Below are 19,160 nucleotides of genomic sequence, written 5' to 3' on the forward strand. Positions count from 1 at the left end.
TGACTCTAAAAAGCCATCAGACAGAAGCGCCTCATCTTCCGGGGACCATGCCCACAGCCACCCAGTATCTGTGCACGTCTTCACCATCCCCCCACCCTGGGAGCCCCTGCCTCATCCTTATGTGCTCCGATCCTGTTCCCTTCCATTTCACACACACCTTCCTCCCTATTTCTCATTTCTTCTTCGAATGCTTCCTCTCCTGCTCTCTTCTGGATTGTTTCCCTCCACATTCAAATTTGCTCTAATATGTTCTACTTTTCTGTTTTCCTTTCTTTTTTCTTGCCTTTTTATGGATAAAATGTTTTCTTTTTTCCTCAATCCAATTTTTCCCCTTTACTACTTTGAAAGTTATACACCATATTTCTATTCTGTTAGCAGTTAGGTGGGAATTACAACATGATAAATGCTAACTTCTAAAGTTATACAACATCTTTAACTTCCTCCTGGACCATGCAAGGACTGTAGACCACTGTAATGCTGAGCACCTGTCCCTGATTTATATGCTATTGTCCTCATGCCTTTAAATATACATGACAGGGACTTCCCTGGTTGCCCAGTGGTTAAGAATCCTCCTGCCAGTTCAGGGGACACGGGTTCGAGCCCTGGTCCAGGAAGATCCCACATGCCGCAGAGCAACTAAGCCTGTGCACCACAACTACTGAGCCTGCTCTCTAGAGCCTGCGAGCCACAACTACTGAGCCCACATGCCACAACTACTGAAGCCCGTGTGCCTAGAGCCTGTGCTCCGCAACAAGAGAAGCCACCGCAATGAGAATCCACCGCAATGAGAAGCTTGCGCACCGCAACGAAGAGTAGCCCCCGCTTGCCACAACTAGAGAAAGCCCGCACGCAGCAACGAAGACCCAACGCAGCCAAAAAATAAAATAAAAATAAAATTTTTAAAAAATGTAAGAAAAATAAATACACATGACATAAAAATGTATAGCAAAACATATATGACATAAACTTTACCATTTTAACCATTTTTAAGTGTACAGCTCAGAGGCATTAGGTAGAATCACATTGCTGTGCAACCATCACCAGCATCCGTCTCCAGACACTTTTCATCTTGCAAAACTGAAATTCTATACTCATTAAACAATAACTCTCCATTCCCTCCTCCCCCAGTCCCTAGCAACTACCATCCTACTTTCTGTCTCTATGAATTTAACTCCTCTAGGTACCTCATATAAATGGAATTATACAATATTTGTCTTTTTGTGTCTGGCTTATTGAACTCAGCATTAAGTCCTCAAGGTCACCTATGTTGTAGCATGTGTCAGAATTTCCTTCCTTTCTAAGGATGAAATATATATGTGTATATATTTCACACTTTGCTTATCCATTCATCTGTCCATAGACACTTGGGTTGCTTCCATCTCTTGGCTATTGTGAACAGTACTGCTATAAACATGGATGTACAAGTATCTCTTTGAATCTTTGCTTTCAAGTTTTGGGGGTATATACTGGATTCAGGGTAATTCTATATCACTGGATCATATAGTAATTCTATATTTAATTACTTGAGGAAACTCCACACTGTTTCCCACAGTGGCTGGACCATTTTAAATTCTCACCAACACTGCACAAGGGTTCCAATTTCTCCACATCCTTACCAACACATTATTTTCCACGTGCGGGGTGGCAGATTTGGTTTCCTATTTTTTTTTTTTTTTTGCAGTATGTGGGCCTCTCACTGTTGTGGCCTCTCCTGTTGTGGAGCACAGGCTCCGGACACGCAGGCTCAGTGGCCATGGCTCACGGGCCTAGCCGCTCCGCGGCATGTGGGATCTTCCCGGACTGGGGCACGAACACGTGTTTCCTGCATCGGCAGGCAGACTCTCAACCACTGAGCCACCAGGGAAGCCCTGGTTTCCTTTTAAGTAACATGATGCTTCCATATTCAAATTTTGTAAAACATTATTGATGGAAAACACTGTAGATGATGAAGTCCTCATTTCTTTGTGGGATTTTTCAAGAACATACCTCTGTGTTCATGCAGGTAGTCTGAGTGCTCTGACACTGATTTCCCTCATGAGGTTGGGGCTTTGTAAGATCAAGTGACTTTTGGGTAATAAAGGGAAAATGAAATTGTGTTCCAGTTACCTGTGTGTTCTTTAGGGCAGGAGATGGCTCACTTTGACTGTAAAGGGCTAGATAGTAAATATTTTAGGCTTTGTTGGCTATATATGGTCTCTGTTGCAACCAGTCAACTTATTGTATTTATAATAATATAATGATTGTGCTTACACTTTGTACTTATAATAATACTCCATCATATGTGTATTCTATCTTGATTTTTTTTGAATTTTATTTTTTTATACAGCAGTTTCTTATTAGTTATCCATTTTATACATATTACTGTATATATGTCAATCCCAATCTCTTAATTCATCACACCACCCCCCCATCTTGATTTTTTAACCATCAAGACATTACTATTTCTGTTTCACACAGTTAAAAATTTTTTTTTTGTTTATTTTTGGCTGTGTTGGGTCTTCGTTGCTGCACACGGGCTTTCTCTAGTTGTGGCGAGTGGGGGCTTCTCTTGTTGCGGAGCATGGGCTCTAGGCGTGTGGGCTTCAGTAGTTGTGGCACTCGGGCTCTAGAGCACAGGCTCAGTAGTTGTGGCACAGGGGCTTAGCTGCTCTGCAACATGTGGGATCTTCCCGGACCAGGGCTCGAAACTGCGTCTCCTGCATTGGCAGGTGGGTTCTCAAACACGGCACCACCAGGGAAGCCCTGGCTTCCATTGTTGATGTTGAGTAGTTGTGAATCTACTTGTTGTTTCTTTGTGGTAAACTAACTGGGTTTTCTAATTGACTAGCATCTCTTTCTCTTTGTTGCTCTGCGGTTAACCATGAGAGGTCTAGGGATGGATTTCTTTTCATTTATCCTGCTTGAAATTCAATACATTTCCAGCATCTTTCACCAGTTGGGACATCCTCATGTAATGACTTCTTTGAAAGTTGCCTCCTCCCTCCTATTCTCTACTTTGTCCTCCTGCAACTCCTACTGGTAGTACCTTAGACTGCCTCACACTCTCCATATTTTTTAAACTTTCTTTCATATTTTCCATCTCCTTTTCTCTATGCTGCTTTCTGGGGTTTTTTTTCCCCCACATCAATCTCTAAGTTATTTATTTTCTCTTCAGAATATCTGGATTCATTTTCTATTGCTGCCATAACAAACTACCACAAACTCTGTGGCTCCAAGCAACACATTTTTTTTTTTTTTTGTGGTATGCGGGCCTCTCACTGTTGTGGCCTCTACCGTTGCGGAGCACAGGCTCCGGATGCGCAGGCTCAGCGGCCATGGCTCACGGGCCTAGCCGCTCTGCGGCATGTGGGATCTTCCCGGACCGGGGCACGAACCCATGTCCCCTGCATCGGCAGGCGGACTCGCAACCACTGAGCCACCAGGGAAGTCCCAAGCAACACAATTTTATTGTCTCACCAATCAGTAGGTCAGAAATCCACTGAGCTTGGTTGGTTTTCTCTGCCCAACTCCCCCATAAGGCTGAAATCAAGAACTTCGCAGGACTGTGTTCCTTTCTGGAGGCTCCAGGGGAGAATCTGTTTCCAGCCTATTCAGGTTGTTGGTAGTACTGAGTTCCCTGTGGCTGCAGGACTGATGTCCCCATTTTCTGGCTGGCTGGTAATCAGGATTGTTCTCAGCTCCTAGAGGCTGCCCTCAGCCCTTGGCTTATGGTCCCCTTCTGTCTTCCAAGCAAGCAACAGTGGGCTGAGTCTTTCTGACCCTTCTGATGTCTCTCTGACTTCAGCTGGGAAATGTTCTCCACTATAAAAGGCTTGTTACCATAAAAAAGAATGAAATAATGCTATTTGCAACAACATGGATGGACCTAGAGATTACCATACTAAGTGGAGTAAGTAAGACAGAGAAGGACCAATATTATAGGATATCACTTATATGGGGAATCTAAAAAATAATACAAATGAATCTATTTACAAAACAGAAACAGAGGACTTCCCTGGTGGCACAGTGGTTAAGAATCCGCCTACTAATGCAAGGGACACAGGTTCCAGCCCTGGTCCGGGAAGATCTTACATGCCATGGAGCAACTAAGCCCGTGTGCCACACCTACTGAACCTGTGCTCTAGAGCCCACGAACCACAACTACTGAAGCCCGTGTGCCTAGAGCCCGTGCTCCACAGTGAGGAGCCACCAAAATGAGAAGCCTGTGCTCCGCAACGAAGAGTAGCCCCTGCTCACCGCAACTAGAGAAAGCCCATGCACAGAAACAAAGACCTAATGCAGCCATAAATAAATAAATAAATAAATAAACAAACAAACAAAACAAAACAGAAACAGACTCACACATTGAAAACAAAGTTTTGGTTACCAAAGGGGAAAGGGGGAGGGAGGGAGAGATAAATTAGTAGTATGGGATTAACAGACACACACTACCATATATAAAACAGATAAGCAACAAGGATTTTCTGTAAAACACAGAGAACAATATTCAGTATCTTGTAATAACCTAGGGTGGAAAATAATCTGAAAAATATATATATGTATATAACTGCATCACTTTGCTGTAAACCTGACACTGACACACTATTGTAAATCAACTACACTTCAATAAAGAAAATTAATTAAGTTGAATTAAAGGCTTGTTACTGAACCAGGTTCATTTACCTGACGCACAGCAAGCTGAACGCCGAGATGCCAAGGTCTGCATCAGAGAAAAGGTTTATTCACGAGGCAACCAAGCGAGGAGAAAGGAGAACAAATATCAAATTGTCCTCCGCCAAGGCACAGAGCTCAGGATATTGATGGGATAAGGAGCAGGATGGGCCAAGGTGGCGGGGGGCCTGTGGCAAGGTGAATGTAAATAAGAAAAAGGTGAGGTAATCATGGTTTTGCGCATGCGCAATTAAGCTACAGGCATCTTCACAGGACACGTGTTCAGAAATTTGGGCATTAGCATGATCTGAGCGTGGAGCTTCCAGCCCTCTGTTATCAAAAGGTCATGGAGCGGGGCTTCCCTGGTGGCGCAGTGGTTGAGAGTCCGCCTGCCGATGCAGGGGACACGGGTTCGTGCCCCGGTCCAAGAAGATCCCACATGCCGCGGAGCGGCTGGGCCCGTGAGCCATGGCCGCTGGGCCTGCCCGTTCGCAACGGGAGAGGCCGCGACAGTGAGAGGCCCCCCCCCCCAAAAAAAAAAGGTCATGGAGCGGACACTCGCGCATGCCAGGTTGGGGGGTCGGTGGTCCTAACCAGTTAACTGGCTCAAGCTCCAGCTGGACACAGCTGACTCCAGGTTCCTAAAAATCAGCTCAGGCAAACATCTTATTGTTTCTGCCACGTGACGCTTGGAGGACAGGGAAGTCTTTTGTAGCAACAATTAAAGCGAGCTTGATCGGTAAAGGCAGGTCACAGGTGTAAGAGATCTAGCTGATGACTGATTGCCCTCAGTTTCAAGCTCCCATGATCCATAACCTTAATTACATCTGCAAAATCCCTTTTGTCGTGTAACATAACATTGTCACAGGTTCTAAGGACTGAAGTATAGACATTTGAGGGGAAGGATATTATTTGATTTACCAAAGTATACTTTCAGCTGTGTTTAATCTGTTGTTAAATTCCTTTGGGTTTCGTTTTTTTGGGGGGAGGAAGGTGTTTGGCATGTGGGATCTTATTTACCCAACCAGGGATCAAACCTGCACCCCCTGCAGTGGAGGCAGGGCGTTTTTACCATTGGACCGCCAGGGAAGTTCCTCCTTTGGGTTTTAATTTTCCATTATTGTAGGCTTATTTTTTTAAGTTTTAATTTATTTCATTATTTTGCAGTATTTAAAATTATTTTACAGTCCTTTATATCTTCTTCATGTTTTTAATTATCTTTTATTTCTTTAAACACAGGAAGCATATTTTATTTTATATTCTGATTTTGTTCATTCCAATATCTGAAATGTTAGTCTGATTTTGATCCCTAATATTTTCCTGCAGATTTTTTTTTCTGCCTTCCTTCCTTCGGTGTTTTGGGAGTTTCGAACATGAGCTCAGAATCCTTCGAAGCTGATTGATGGGAATTTTTCAACCCCAGTGTTTAAGGTTTCTGGTCTTCCAGACAGCATTTGGGTTTACTTCTACCAGGAGACTGTGGGCACTAGCGATTGATAGCCCTTTATATTTTGTTTTGTTTTGTTTTGCTTTGTTTAAAATATATTAAGGCATCATTAACATAATGTATACACATTTAAAATGTATAATTCAATAAAGCTGACATGTGTATACACCTGTAAAACCATCACCACAGTCAAGATAATGAACCCCTCTAAAAGTTTTCTTGTGCCCTTTGTAATATCTCATTTCTGCCCTTCCTCACCCCCAGGCAAACACTGATCTGCTTTCTGTCTCCATAGTTTGCATTTTCTAGAATTTCACAGAATTTCATACAAGTGGAATCATGCAATATATACTCTTTTTTTTGGTCTGGCTTCTTTCACTTGGCATAATTACTTTGAAATTTAGCCATATTATTATGTGGATGAAGTGTTCATTTCTTTTTATTACTGAATAGTATTCTCTGGTATGTATATTAGTTTCCTGGGGCTTCTGCAACAAATTACCACAAACCGAATGGCTTAAAACAACAGAAATGTATTCTTCCCACAGTTCTGGAGGCTAAAAGTCTGAAATCCAGGGAGACCACTCTTTTTACAAGGGCTCTAGGAGAGAAACTATTCCTTGCCTTTTCCAGCTCCTGGGGAAAGTCTCCATTCCTTTACTTGTGACTGCATCACAATCTCTGCCTCTGTGGTCACGGTGCCTCCGCCTCTTCTGTTTGTCTTCTCTTCCTCTTGTCACTCTTATCATGTCACTTACGGTGGTATTTAAGGCTCATCTGGATAATCCAGGATTATCTTTTCTTCACAAAATTCTTAACTGAATCATAAAAACAAAGACCCTTTTCCCAAATAAGGTAACATTCAGAGGTTTCAGGCATTGGACTTGGGTGTCTTTGGGGGGCAATTTTTCAGCCTACCGCAGAATGGATATGCCACAATTCTTTTATCTGCTCACCTGTTGATGGACATTTAGTTTATTTTCAGCTTTTTGGCTACTACAAATACTGTAAGGACATTCATGTATAAGTCTTTGTATGTACATATGCTTTCATATCTCTTGGGCAGATATCGAGGAGTGCATTTATTGGAAGATATGGTAGGCATATATTTAACTTTTAAAGAAACGTCCAAACCGTTTTTCATCAGCAATGTCTGAGAGTTCTGTTTCTTCCATATCCTGGCCAACACTTGGTATAGTAAGTCTTTTTAATTCCAGCCATTCTAACACGCATGTGATGTTATCTCACTATGCTTCTGATGTGCATTTCCATAGCAACCACTGATGTTGTGCATATTTTATGGTGCTTAGTTGCCTATATTTTTATTGGTGAAGTGTCTGTTTAAATATTTTGCCCATTTTTTATGGGATTGCTGGTATACCTAAATATGGGTATTTTACTGATAGGATTTGTAAATATTTTCTCTCCTGTGTAATTTGTCTTTTCATTCTCTTACCAGTATCTTTTGAAAAACAGAATTTCCTAATTTTGAGGAAGCCCAATTTGTCAATTTTTTCCTTTCATGGATAATGCTTTTGGTGTCATATCTAATATAATAATGCCAGCTCATTAATGCATTTACAAAGATGTTTTAAAATATTACGTCCTGTCTCTTAATTGATTTATTGTATTGAACTTCTTTCAATCCCAGGCTCCCATTAGAAGAATTCTGACATTTCCCGGCGAAGAGGATGGAAGAAGCCTTCCCATCATTTCATAAACCTCACTGTGCAGGTAATTACCTCTCTCTATAAACAAAACTCATCCTATCAACTTCTCGAAGGTACTTTGTTCTACTATCAATAGAGGCAGGATTATCCCCCCCTTTTTTTTGTGGTATGCGGGACTCTCACTATTGTGGCCTCTCCCATTGTGGAGCACAGGCTCCGGACACGCAGGCTCAGCGGCCATGGCTCACGGGCCCAGCCACTCCGCGACATGTGGGATCTTCCTGGACAGGGGCACGAACCCATGTCCCCTGCATTGGCAGGCGGACTCTCAACCACTGCGCCACCAGGGAAGCCCTATCCCCTTTCTTAAAAGTTGCTTCTCTATAATAAACGTTTACAAAGTTCTTTTGCATATATTATTTCATTTGCTCTTCATAATACCCCTGATGAAGTATGCAAGGCAGGAATTATTCACATTTTACAGCTGGGGAAGCTGGAGCTTGGGGGATAATTTGTCCAGCATCACGCAAATAATAAGTAATAATTCTGGGCCTTGAATCTAAATTCTTAAGTCCTGATGATGTGAAATGTGAATTTTATCGGAACGGTAAGTAATTTGTTTATATATGCTTCTAATTTATGTTTTTTAAGTTTAAACACATTAAATGTAATGTTAATATAAATATGATACATAAGTAACTATAAATAAATAAAAATAAATAATATACATATACATATAATGTTAATATAATTAGAGTGTTTGTGATCAACAGTACAGCACAGAGTGTTTAAACACAGTGATTCTCAAACTCTAAGCCAGTAGTGGATCTTGTTAAAATGCAGAGTCTGATTCACAAGGTCTAGCCTAGGGTTTGACCCACAAGCTCTGCTGTATAATAAGCCCCCAGGTGTAGCTGAAGGTCTGCAGACAGACCACTCTTTGAGTAGCAAGTGTTTCACAATTTTTGCAAACCAGAACTTACGGTGTGAGGGGCAGTAAAGTATGGTTAAAGTGTCCTGGACAAGCAACCAGGTAATTTTGGCTCTGATCTTAAAAAAGCCACTTGGGGACTTCCTTGGTGGTTCAGTTGTTAAGACTCTGCGCTACCAATGCAGTGGGCACGGGTTCAATCCCTGGTTGGGACGACAAAAAAAAAAAAAAAGCCACTTGGCTGCTCCCCATAACCTTCCCCAGTGTGCGCCTCCCTAGCCCCGAGACCTTGGTGGCCATTTGATTGAGGCAGTGGCACGCCCCCCCCCACCCCGAGTTCACATGGTGATGCAGCACTGTGCATGCAGGCACAATTAAAATAAAAAACGGGCTTCCCTGGTGGTGCAGCGGTTGAGAGTCCGCCTGCCGATGCAGGGGACACGGGTTCGCGCCCCGGTCCGGGAAGATCTCACATGCCGCGGAGCGGTTGGGCCCGTGAGCCGTGGCTGCTGAGCCTGCGCGTCCGGAGCCTGTGCTCCGCAACGGGAGTGGCCACGGCAGTGAGAGGCCCGCGTACCGCAAAAAAAAAAAAAATAAATAAAATAAAATAAAAAACAACGAAAAGCCCAACCAACCAACCACAACGAAAAACCATTTTCAGGATGCTATCACTTGAAGTGATAGTAGAGATTTTATAACCCAGGTTTTTCCTTTTTACATGGATGGAAATCTAGCTCACAGAGGTAACTAAAGCTGCCTGAGGTCTCAGAGCAGGACCAGAAGCTGGGTCAAACTGGCTTTAGTACCAGTTCTTTTCCTGCCACCACACATGGCCTCTCCAGACACCAGTGATGATTAGCCCTAGGGCAGGCCCCTAAATCCATCAGCCTCAGTAAGTATATCCTCACCTGTAAAATGAGAGGGTTAGACATGATCACTGTGATCCCACTACCTCTAATACTCTCTGAAAGTTGTATCTCCTTTACTTCTCATGTTGGAAAAGAACAGAAGGACAAGAGATGGGTCCCCCCACCTACTGTAGCAATTTAGACCTAAGGCAGTTAACCCAAGCACAAAGTGTTGTTTAAAATAAAATTTCAAGTGGGAATGTACTCTTTCCACTGTTAGAAGAAAGTCCCCGGATTCTCAGTCTCTGTCAAGTGAGAAAATTGTTTTGCCTTTTGCCTCGAAGCACTTGTGTTATTTTCAGCTGAGTTGCCTTAAGGACAAATTATAGGGTGGGCTTGGAACTTGGCTTCTTTTTTGTGACAAAGAGATAACAAAAACTCATCATCCGATTCCTTTATCATTGCCAGACCTCCCAGGAGGGAGCTTTAATAGCCGTTCCCTTGTGGTCTTCCTACATTTCCTCCACTGCTTGACTTTTTATTTTGTTTAAACTGTCAGGGTCCAGTACTAGGGATTGGGAAAGAGACAGAGTGGAATTGGTCTTTAGAAGATGTATTTGAAGATTTCTTTTAGAAGAAGGAAATAAAAATTCCTAATGATTTTATAACTTTCTAGAAAAAAAGCATATTTGTATGAACATTCAGAAAAAGAAACCGTATTACTCAATCCCACATACAAAATAAAGAAAAAGGAGACTAAAATAGAATAGAAAGTTTTCTGGCTTTTTGCCAAAGAAAAACAGCTAGCCTTTTGGTATATTCGGTAGATCCATGCATCCTGATTAAATTCAAACCAACAATAGCTATTTTGAATCTCTACTAATGAAAGTAGGATGCCATTAAAAAAATGATTGTCAAATCAATGAGCAAATCTGCCCACAACTAGTTAATGCTGCAGTCAGGATTCAAACATAGATCTTTCTGATTTAAAACTCCTTAGCTATTGTGGTATACTGCTTTTCTCAAGGCAGTAATCTCAGTCTATCTCATTTTAACTGGTAGATTCTGATGCAAGCTAGGCAAATATCCTCTGATGCAATTTTTTTTATTTTACTTTTTTTAAAAATTGAAGTATATTTGATTTACAGAGTTGTGGCAATCTTTGCTGTGCAGCAAAGTGACTCAGTTACACACATACATTCTTTTTTTTTTTGTACTCTTTTCCATTATGGTTTATCACAGGGTATTGAATATAGTTCCCTGTGCTATTCAGTAGGACCTTGTTGTTTATCCACTCTATATATAATAGTTTACATCTGCTCATCCCAAACTCCCAGCCCTTCCCTCCCCCTTCCCCTTGGCAACCACAAGTCTGTTCTCTATGTCTGTGAGTGTTTCTGTTTTGCAGATAGGTTCATTTGTGCCATATTTTAGATTCCACATATACATGATATCTTAAGGTATTTGTCTTTTTGACTTACTTCACTTAGTATGATCATCTCTAGTTGCAGTTTGATGCAATTTTGAATTTAGTGATTCTCCCCAAGAGAGCATAAGGAAACCCAAGGCAAAAGAATTTGCCGGACCTGTGCTTGGGGAAAAGTAGGTTCAACTCTTGTTCTTGAATGACCCACTTCCCTGGGCCACTCCAATTTAGGAATACTCCCGTACAAGTGAGAAACTTCCAGAAGTTCCCCTGTTCTCTGAATCAGCTCTGTGGCAGCCAAACAATCCGGACAAGGCAGGTCAAGAAGGTCACTCCTTTATTCAGCAAATATTTTTTGAGCAGGTTCTAAGTACCAAGGACCTGGGTAGGTGCTGGGGATACGAAGAAGAAAGCAAATTGCTCTTACCTTCAAGGAGCTCACAGACTAAAGGGGAGAGAATCACAAATGAAGGGCTGAACGGTAGAATCATTTAGTAGCTGTGATGGGAGTTTGTACAAATGCATGGGTGTAAAGGAAGATGGGACTCAGGTCTGATCAGGTGAGACAAGGCAGACTTTACAGAGGAGGTGGGGTTTGAGCTGAGATGTGAAAGTTGAGCAGGACTTTTCCAGGTACCTAAGCTGGAGTCAGTATTTAGGAAGAAGGAAAAACACATGCAAAGGCATGGATGCCTGTTAGAGCCCTGACAGTGAGAATCTAACATGAGGTGGTGGGGTGGGGCACAGCAGGAAGTAAGAGCAGACACATCACTCACTCGAGGGCTGGTGCGGACCCTGAGGAGGGGCCTCGTGTACTGCACTGGACAGTGTAGACCTGATCTATAAGACAGGGGGGAGGTACTGGAGAATTTACTAAGGGCTCATAATTGGATTATCATGTTAGAAAGATCCAAAATTCTGGCCCTGGCACCCTACAGAACCATAATCTGCATTAGAGAGCTTTTAAGGAATTATTCCAGCTATTACCCAAGTTCTATCAAAATTACGAAGTACGTAAAAGTCTTCGCCCACCTTTCTCACTTCCTTCTTCTCTTCCATCACTGTGTTCTGTCCTTTACCATCTAACATCCTACATCCCACCCACCCAGGCATTCCCATTTTCCAAAAGTCCAAATTAAACCTTGCTACCTAGAACCTAAACTCAAATTCACAAGACCATCTCAGACATTGCCTCAATAAAACAGTTGGCACAAATGGATGTTTATGAACAGGTAGACTTACCACTGTGTGTCCTCCGGCCTTCTACCATCCCCCCACCAGGTGTGGGAGAATGCTGTCCTGGGGTGAACTTGGCTTGAGTGAATCCAGAAGGGCAATTCTGGCAGGGAGAGGGTCCCTTCTCTGGAGATTACCTATCAAAAATTGTAAATGTGCTCTTTGACCCAGAAATTCCATTTCTGTGAACCTACCCTACAGATACAGACAAATGTCCATGTGTAGGGGGTTGATTAAGGAAATTATGGAACATCTCTAAATGTTGATGTCTGTGATTTAGAAATGAAAAGCAAGTGGCAAAAGTGATTTCTTTTCTGGAAGAAAATTACATATGTCTATAAAATGTTTGTATTTAGAAGAAAACACTCCAAGCTCTTCTTATCAGCAAACCTTGGCAAATGGGTAGGGGGTGGAAAGATGCGGGGACTTCGACTATTTATTTCATACCATTTTGTACTATTTGTATTTTTACAGGGAGTACATCACATTTATAATAAATGATAGCCTTTATTACTCCAGCTGTGTTCTCGCCAGCTCAGAGAACAATGCATCATCTAGAACTGAATATCACATCTATTAATCCAGTTTAACTTTGCATTTGATTTTTTTGGTCCGCCTACAGTTGGCTTCTATTGAATTTGCTGTCAGTTAAGACACCTAGGTCTTTTTCACACAACCAGAAAGCAGTGTGGGTAAAAAAACAAGATAAAATTCAGTCCAATTATTGTTACTTATTGTTAAGAACAGACTTAAAACAACATGAAATCCTTGGCATTTCCAACATTTATTCATGCATCAACCCACATTCTCTTTCCTATTGATGATGTTTACGGTTTCCTTGAGTTATCACGAGGTTCAGAGTCTCTTAAGAGAGTGAAAAAGGGCAGGTGGGTGGCGTGTGCAGGTAGGGCTATTTGACTGTGCTGGGGGTGTTTCAATTTGTTTGTTTTTTTATAAATGTACATTTTAAAATGTGATGCTTTTTTTTTTTTTTTTTTTTTTTTTTTTGCGGTACGTGGGCCTCTCACTGTTGTGGCCTCTCCCGCTGAGGAGCACAGGCTCCGGACGCGCAGGCTCAGAGGCCATGGCTCATGGGCCCAGCCGCTCCGCGGCATGTGGGATCCTCCCGGACCGGGGCATGAACCCGTGTCCCCTGCATCGGCAGGCAGACTCCCAACCACTGCGCCACCAGGGAAGCCCCCCAAAATGTGATGCTTTTCCATAATTTTTTAAAAATTTAAATAAGATTAAACTATATGAACGATTGTACAACTTCCTTTTTTTTTTTTATTTTTATTTTTTGCGGTACGCGGGCCTCTCACTGTTGTGGCCTCTCCCGTTGCGGAGCACAGGCTCCGGACGCGCAGGCTCAGCGGCCATGGCTCACGGGCCCAGCCGCTCCACGGCATGTGGGATCCTCCCAGACCGGGGCACGAACCCGCGTCCTCTGCATCGGCAGGCGGACTCTCAACCACTGCGCCACCAGGGAAGCCCAACTTCCTTTTTTTAATGTAACACTATCTTGGATGTGTTTCTATATCACTGCATGTAGATCATTCTTCCTAAATGCAGCATTGTCTCAATAATGTTGATTTAACTTCTTGACAGTCAATCTTTTTTTAACTGAAGTATCATTGGTTTACAATGTTTTGTTAGTTTCTGGTGTACAGCAAAGTGATTCAGTTTTATATATGTGTGTGTGTGTGTGTATGTGTATTCTTTTTCAAATTCTTTGAAATATTGAACTATTGAATATACTTCCCTGTGCTATACAGTAGGTCCTTGTTATTTATTTTATATATATGGTGTGTGTTTGTGAATCCCAAGCTCCTAATTTGTCCCTCCCCACCTTTCCCCTTTGGTAACCATAAGTTTGTTTTCTATAACTATGAGTCTGTTGTATAAATAAGTTATTTGTATCATATTTTAGATTCCACATATAAGTGATATCATATGATATTTGTCTTTCTCTTTCTGACTTCACTTAGTATGATAATCTCTAGGTCCATCCATGTTGCTGCAAATGACATTATTTCATTCTTTTTTATGGCTGAGTAATATTCCATTATGTATATACATATATATATATATACCACATCTTCTTTATCTATTCATCTGTCCTTGATCAATCTTTACATGTAGGTGGGAGGAGTTGGGGAGAAGGGGCCAAAGGAAGGGTAGAGATTTTATAAATTTTATTGTTTAAAAATGCTAACCATCTTCTGAGCCTTCAGCAAGTTGTAATTTTTTTGCTGGTGGAGGGTCTTGCCTTGATGTTGATGGGTGGTGGTTGCTGAGCCTGGGGTGGCAGTGGCAATTTCTTACGATAAGACAACAAGGAAGTTTGCCATCAATTGACTCTTCCTTCCATGAACAATTTCTCTGCAATGCTGTTTGATAGCATTTTACCCACAGTAGAACTTCTTTCAGAATTGGAGACAGTTCTTTCAAACCCTGCTGCTGCTCTATCAACTAAATTTGTGTAGTATTTAAATCCTTTGTTGTCATTTCAACAATTTTCATAGCATCTTCACCAGGAGTAGATTCCATCTCAACAAACCACTTTCTTTGCTCATCCGTAAGAAGCAACTCCTCATCTGTTAAAGTTTTATTGTGAGATTGCAGCAATTCAGTCACATCTTCAGGCTTCACGCCAAATTCTAGTTCTCTTCAATTACTTCCTCCACTGAAATCTTGAACCCCTCAGAGTCACCTATGAAGGTTGGAATCAACTTCTTCCAAAGTCCTGTTGTTGATATTTTGACCTCTTCCCATGAATTGTGAATGATCTTAATGGCATCTAGAATGGTGAATCCTTCTCAGAGGTTTTCAATTGACTTTGTCCGGATCCATCAGAGGAATCACTATCTATGGCAGCTATAGCCTTAAAAATATATTTCTTAAATAATAAGACTTGAAAATTGAAATTACTCTTTGATCAATGGGATGCAGAATGGATGTTGTGTTAGCAGGCACGAAAACAACATTAATCTCGTTGTACATCTCCAGCAGAGCTCTTGCATGACCAGGTGCATTATCATTGAGCAGTAATGTTTTGAAAGGAATTTTTTTTTCCTGTGCAGTGCCTCAACAATGGGCTTAAAATATTCAGTAAACCATGTTGTCAACAGATGTGCTGTCATCCTGGCTTTATTGTTCCATTTATAGAGTCAGAGAAGATTTAGCATAATTCTTAACGCCCCAGGATTTTTGGAATGGTAAATGAGCACTGGCTTCAGCTTAAAGTCATCAGCTGCATTAGCCTCTAACAAGAGAGTCAGCCTCTCCTTTGAAAATTTAAAGTGAGGCATCGACTTCTCCTCTCTTGCTATGAAGGTCCTAGGTGCTGTCTTCTTCCAATATAAGGCTGTTTCATCTACATGGAAAACCTATTGTTTAGTGTAGCCACCTTCATTAATTCTCTTAGCTAGATATTCTGGATAACTTGCAGCAGCTTCTAGATCAGCCCTTGCTGCTTCACCCCGTACTTTCATGTTATGGAGATGGCACCTGAGAAGAAGCTTCCTCACTTCTCTCAGCCATAGAATTGAAGAGTTAGGGCTTTGCTCTGGATTAGTCTTTGGCTTAAGGGAATGTTGTAGCTGGTTTGTTCTTTTATCCAGACCACTACAACTTTCTCAGTCTTAGCAATAAGGCTGTTTCACTTTCTCATCATTCGTGTGTTCACTGGGGCAGCACTTTTAATTTCCTCCGAGAACTTTTCCTTTGCGTTCACAACCTTTGCTTACTGCTTGGCACAAGATGCCTCGCTTTTAGCCTGTCTTGGCTTTTGACATGCCTCCCTCCCTAAGCTTAATCATTTCTAGCTTTTGATTTAAAATAAGAGATGTGCAACTCTTCCTTCCACTTGAACACACTTAGAGGCCACTGTTGGGTTTAAGTGGCCTGATTTCAATATTGTTGTGTCTCAGAGAATAGGAAGGCCCGAGGAGAGGGAGAGAGATGGGGAAATGGCCAGTCGGCAGAGTAGTCAGGAAACACACACAACATTTACTGATTAAATTTGCCATCCTGGGCACAGTTCATGGCACCTCAACAATGACAACAGGAACATCAAAGATCACTGATCACAGATCAGCATAACAAATATAATAATAATGAAAAAGTCTGAAATGTTTAATTACCAAAATGTGACACCAAGACATGAAGTGAGCAAATGCTGTCAGAAAAACATGGCACCAATAGACTTAGCTCAATGCAGGGTTGACACAAACCTTCAATTTGTAAAAAAAAAAAAAAAAAAAAAAAAAAATGCAGTCTCTGCAAAGAGCAACAAAGCGAAGCACAAGAAAACAAGGTAAGCTGGTAGTATATCCTCTCAGGTGAATTATCTGTCAAAGCCATTTGACCATCTTTTTACTGGGTTGATTGTTTTCTTAGTGTTGCATGAAGAGAGTTTTAAAAATATATTTTGGATATAAGCTCTTTGTTGGATATGCGATTTGCAAATGTTTTTATTCTTTTTATACATAACCAGTTCAGTTTGCTAATATTTCATTGAGGACTTTTGTATCTAAGTTCATGAGGGAAACCGGTCTAGTTGGAAGAGACCAATTGGAATAGACTAATTAGAATAGTTTTCTCTCTCTCCCTATTTTTTTGCACTGTCTTTGTCTGGTTTGGGTACCAAGATAATGCTGGCTTCATAAAATGAGTTGGGAAGTGTTCCTGCCTCTTCTATTATCTGGAAGAGAATGTGTAGGATTAGAGGTATTTCTTTTTTAAATTTTGTTAACATTTGCCAGTGAAGCCATTTGGATCAGGATATGTCTTAATACAGTTGATTTTTTGTATATTGATCTTGTATCCTGCAACTTTGATAAATTAACTTATTCTAGTAACTTTTTTGATGATCCCATTGGATTTTCTACATAGATGATCATCGTGAATAAATACAGTTTTACAGGACTTCCCTGGTGGTGCAATGGTTAAGAATCTGCCTGCCAATGCAGGGGACACAGGTTTGATCCCTGGTCCAGGAAGATCCCACATGCTGCAGAGCAACTAAGCCCGTGCGCCACAACTACTGAGCCTGTGCTCTAGAGCCCGTGAGGCACAATTACTGAGCCCTCGTGCCACAACTACCAAAGCCCGCGTGCCTAGTGCCTGTACTCCACATAAGAGAAACCCCCGCAATGAGAAGCCTGTGCACTGCAACTAGAGAGAGCCCAGGCACAGCAATGAAGACCCAACGCAGACAAAAATAAATAAATAAAATAAATAAATTTATTAAAAAAAATACAGTTTTACTTCTTTTCCAGTCTTGATGACTATTTCTTTTTCTTGCCTGATTGCCCTGGGTTAGAATCACCAGTACAATGTTGAATAGAAGTTGTGAGAGCAGACATTAACAGTTTTGTTCCTAATTAGTTCCTGATTTTAGGGAGAAAGCATTCAGTTTCTCAAAATTAAATATGGTGTTAGCTATAGTTTTTTTTTTTAAATAGATGCCCCTTTTCAGGTTCAGAAAGTTCCCTTCCATTCCAATTTGCTGAGAGTTTTATCAGTAATGAATGTTGGATTTTTTCAAATTTTTTTGTATCTATTGAGATGATCATATGGTTTTTCTTTTTAGTCTGCTTATATAATAAATTAATTGATTTTTGAATATTTAAATCAACCCTGAATTCCTGGAATAAATCCCACTTGATCATCAGAGATTGAATTGGTAAAATTTTGTTGAGGATTTTGCATCAATTTTCATGAGAGATATTGATCTGTAGTTTTCTTTTTTTGTAACATCTTTACCTACCTTTGGTATCAGACCAATACTGGTCTTATAGAATGAGTTGGGAAGTAGTCCCTTCTCTTCTGTTTCCTGGTTATGTATAACCAGGTCTTCCCTGGTGGTGCAGTGGTTAAGAATACACCTGCCAATGCAGGGGACACGGGTCCGAGTCCTGGTCGAGGAAGGTCCCACATGCCGTGGAGCAACTAAGCCCATGCACCACAACTACTGAGCCTTTGCTCTAGAGCCCACGAGCCACAACTACAGAAGCCCATGTGACACAACTACTGAAGCCCATGCGCCTAGAGCCTGTGCTCTGCAACAAGAGAAGCCACTGCAATGAGAAGCCCGCGCACCGCAATGAAGAGTAGCCCCAGCTCGCTGCAACTAGAGAAAGCGCGTGCGCAGCAACGAAGACCCAATGCAGCCAAAATAAATAAACAAACAAACAAATAAATAAAATAAAAAAAAATGTTTGATTGAATTCACTACAGAAACCATCTGGGCCTTAAGAATTTTTGTATGCCTGTGCTGGGGGAGAGGGGTGTTTTAAACTACAAATTGAGTTTCTTTAACAGATATAGGGCTATTCCAATTTTTTACTTCTTCTTGAGTGAATTTAGTAGCTTGTGTCATTAAAGGAATTTGTCCATTTCATCTAAACTGTTGACTTCATTGGAATATAGTTGTTAAGAGTATTAATAATAGTTGTTATTATATTTTAATGTATATAGAATTGGTAATGATGCGACCTCTTTCATTCCTGATACAGCTAATTTGTGTTTTTTCCCTTTTTTTTTCCTGATCAACAGTGTGGCCTGAAGTGGATCAATTTTATTGATCTTCTCAGAGGACCAGCTTTAAGTTTACTGGGTTTCTGTTTTATTTATTTTATTGATTTCTATATTGATCTTTATTATTTCCTTTCTTTTGCTTACTTTGGGTTTACTCTGCTCTTTTTTCTAGTTTTTAAGGTGGAAGTTGAGGTTACTAATGTAAGATCCTTCTTCTTTTTTAATATAGGCATTTAGTGCTATAAATTTCCCCCTAAACACTGCTTTAATGGTACCCCACAACTTCTGATATATAGTGTTTTCATTTTCCTTCAGTTAAAAATGCTTTCTAATATCCCTTTTGATTTTTCCTTTCATCCTTGGATTACCTAGAAATGTGTTATTGAATTTCCAAATATCTGGGGATCTT

At 41.1% G+C, this 19,160-nt stretch overlaps 1 protein-coding gene across 1 annotated transcript in view; it reads right to left on the bottom strand.

Annotated features, from left to right (window-relative positions):
* LOC308627014 (P2X purinoceptor 5-like) overlaps window positions 1–12,242 on the bottom strand; it is a gene marked incomplete at both ends in the record, with an annotated part of 71,275 nt that extends 59,033 nt beyond the window's left edge. Inside the window, 2 exon segments of the mRNA XM_081252622.1 lie at window positions 11,749–11,812; window positions 12,215–12,242. Of these exon segments, the coding sequence (XP_081108748.1) occupies window positions 11,749–11,812; window positions 12,215–12,242 (92 nt within the window).
* Between the last annotated feature and the right edge of the window lie 6,918 nt (window positions 12,243–19,160).

The sequence above is a fragment of the Mesoplodon bidens genome, assembly GCF_964165515.1.
Source record: "Mesoplodon bidens genome assembly, chromosome: 1".
Taxonomy (NCBI): Eukaryota; Metazoa; Chordata; class Mammalia; order Artiodactyla; family Ziphiidae; genus Mesoplodon; species Mesoplodon bidens.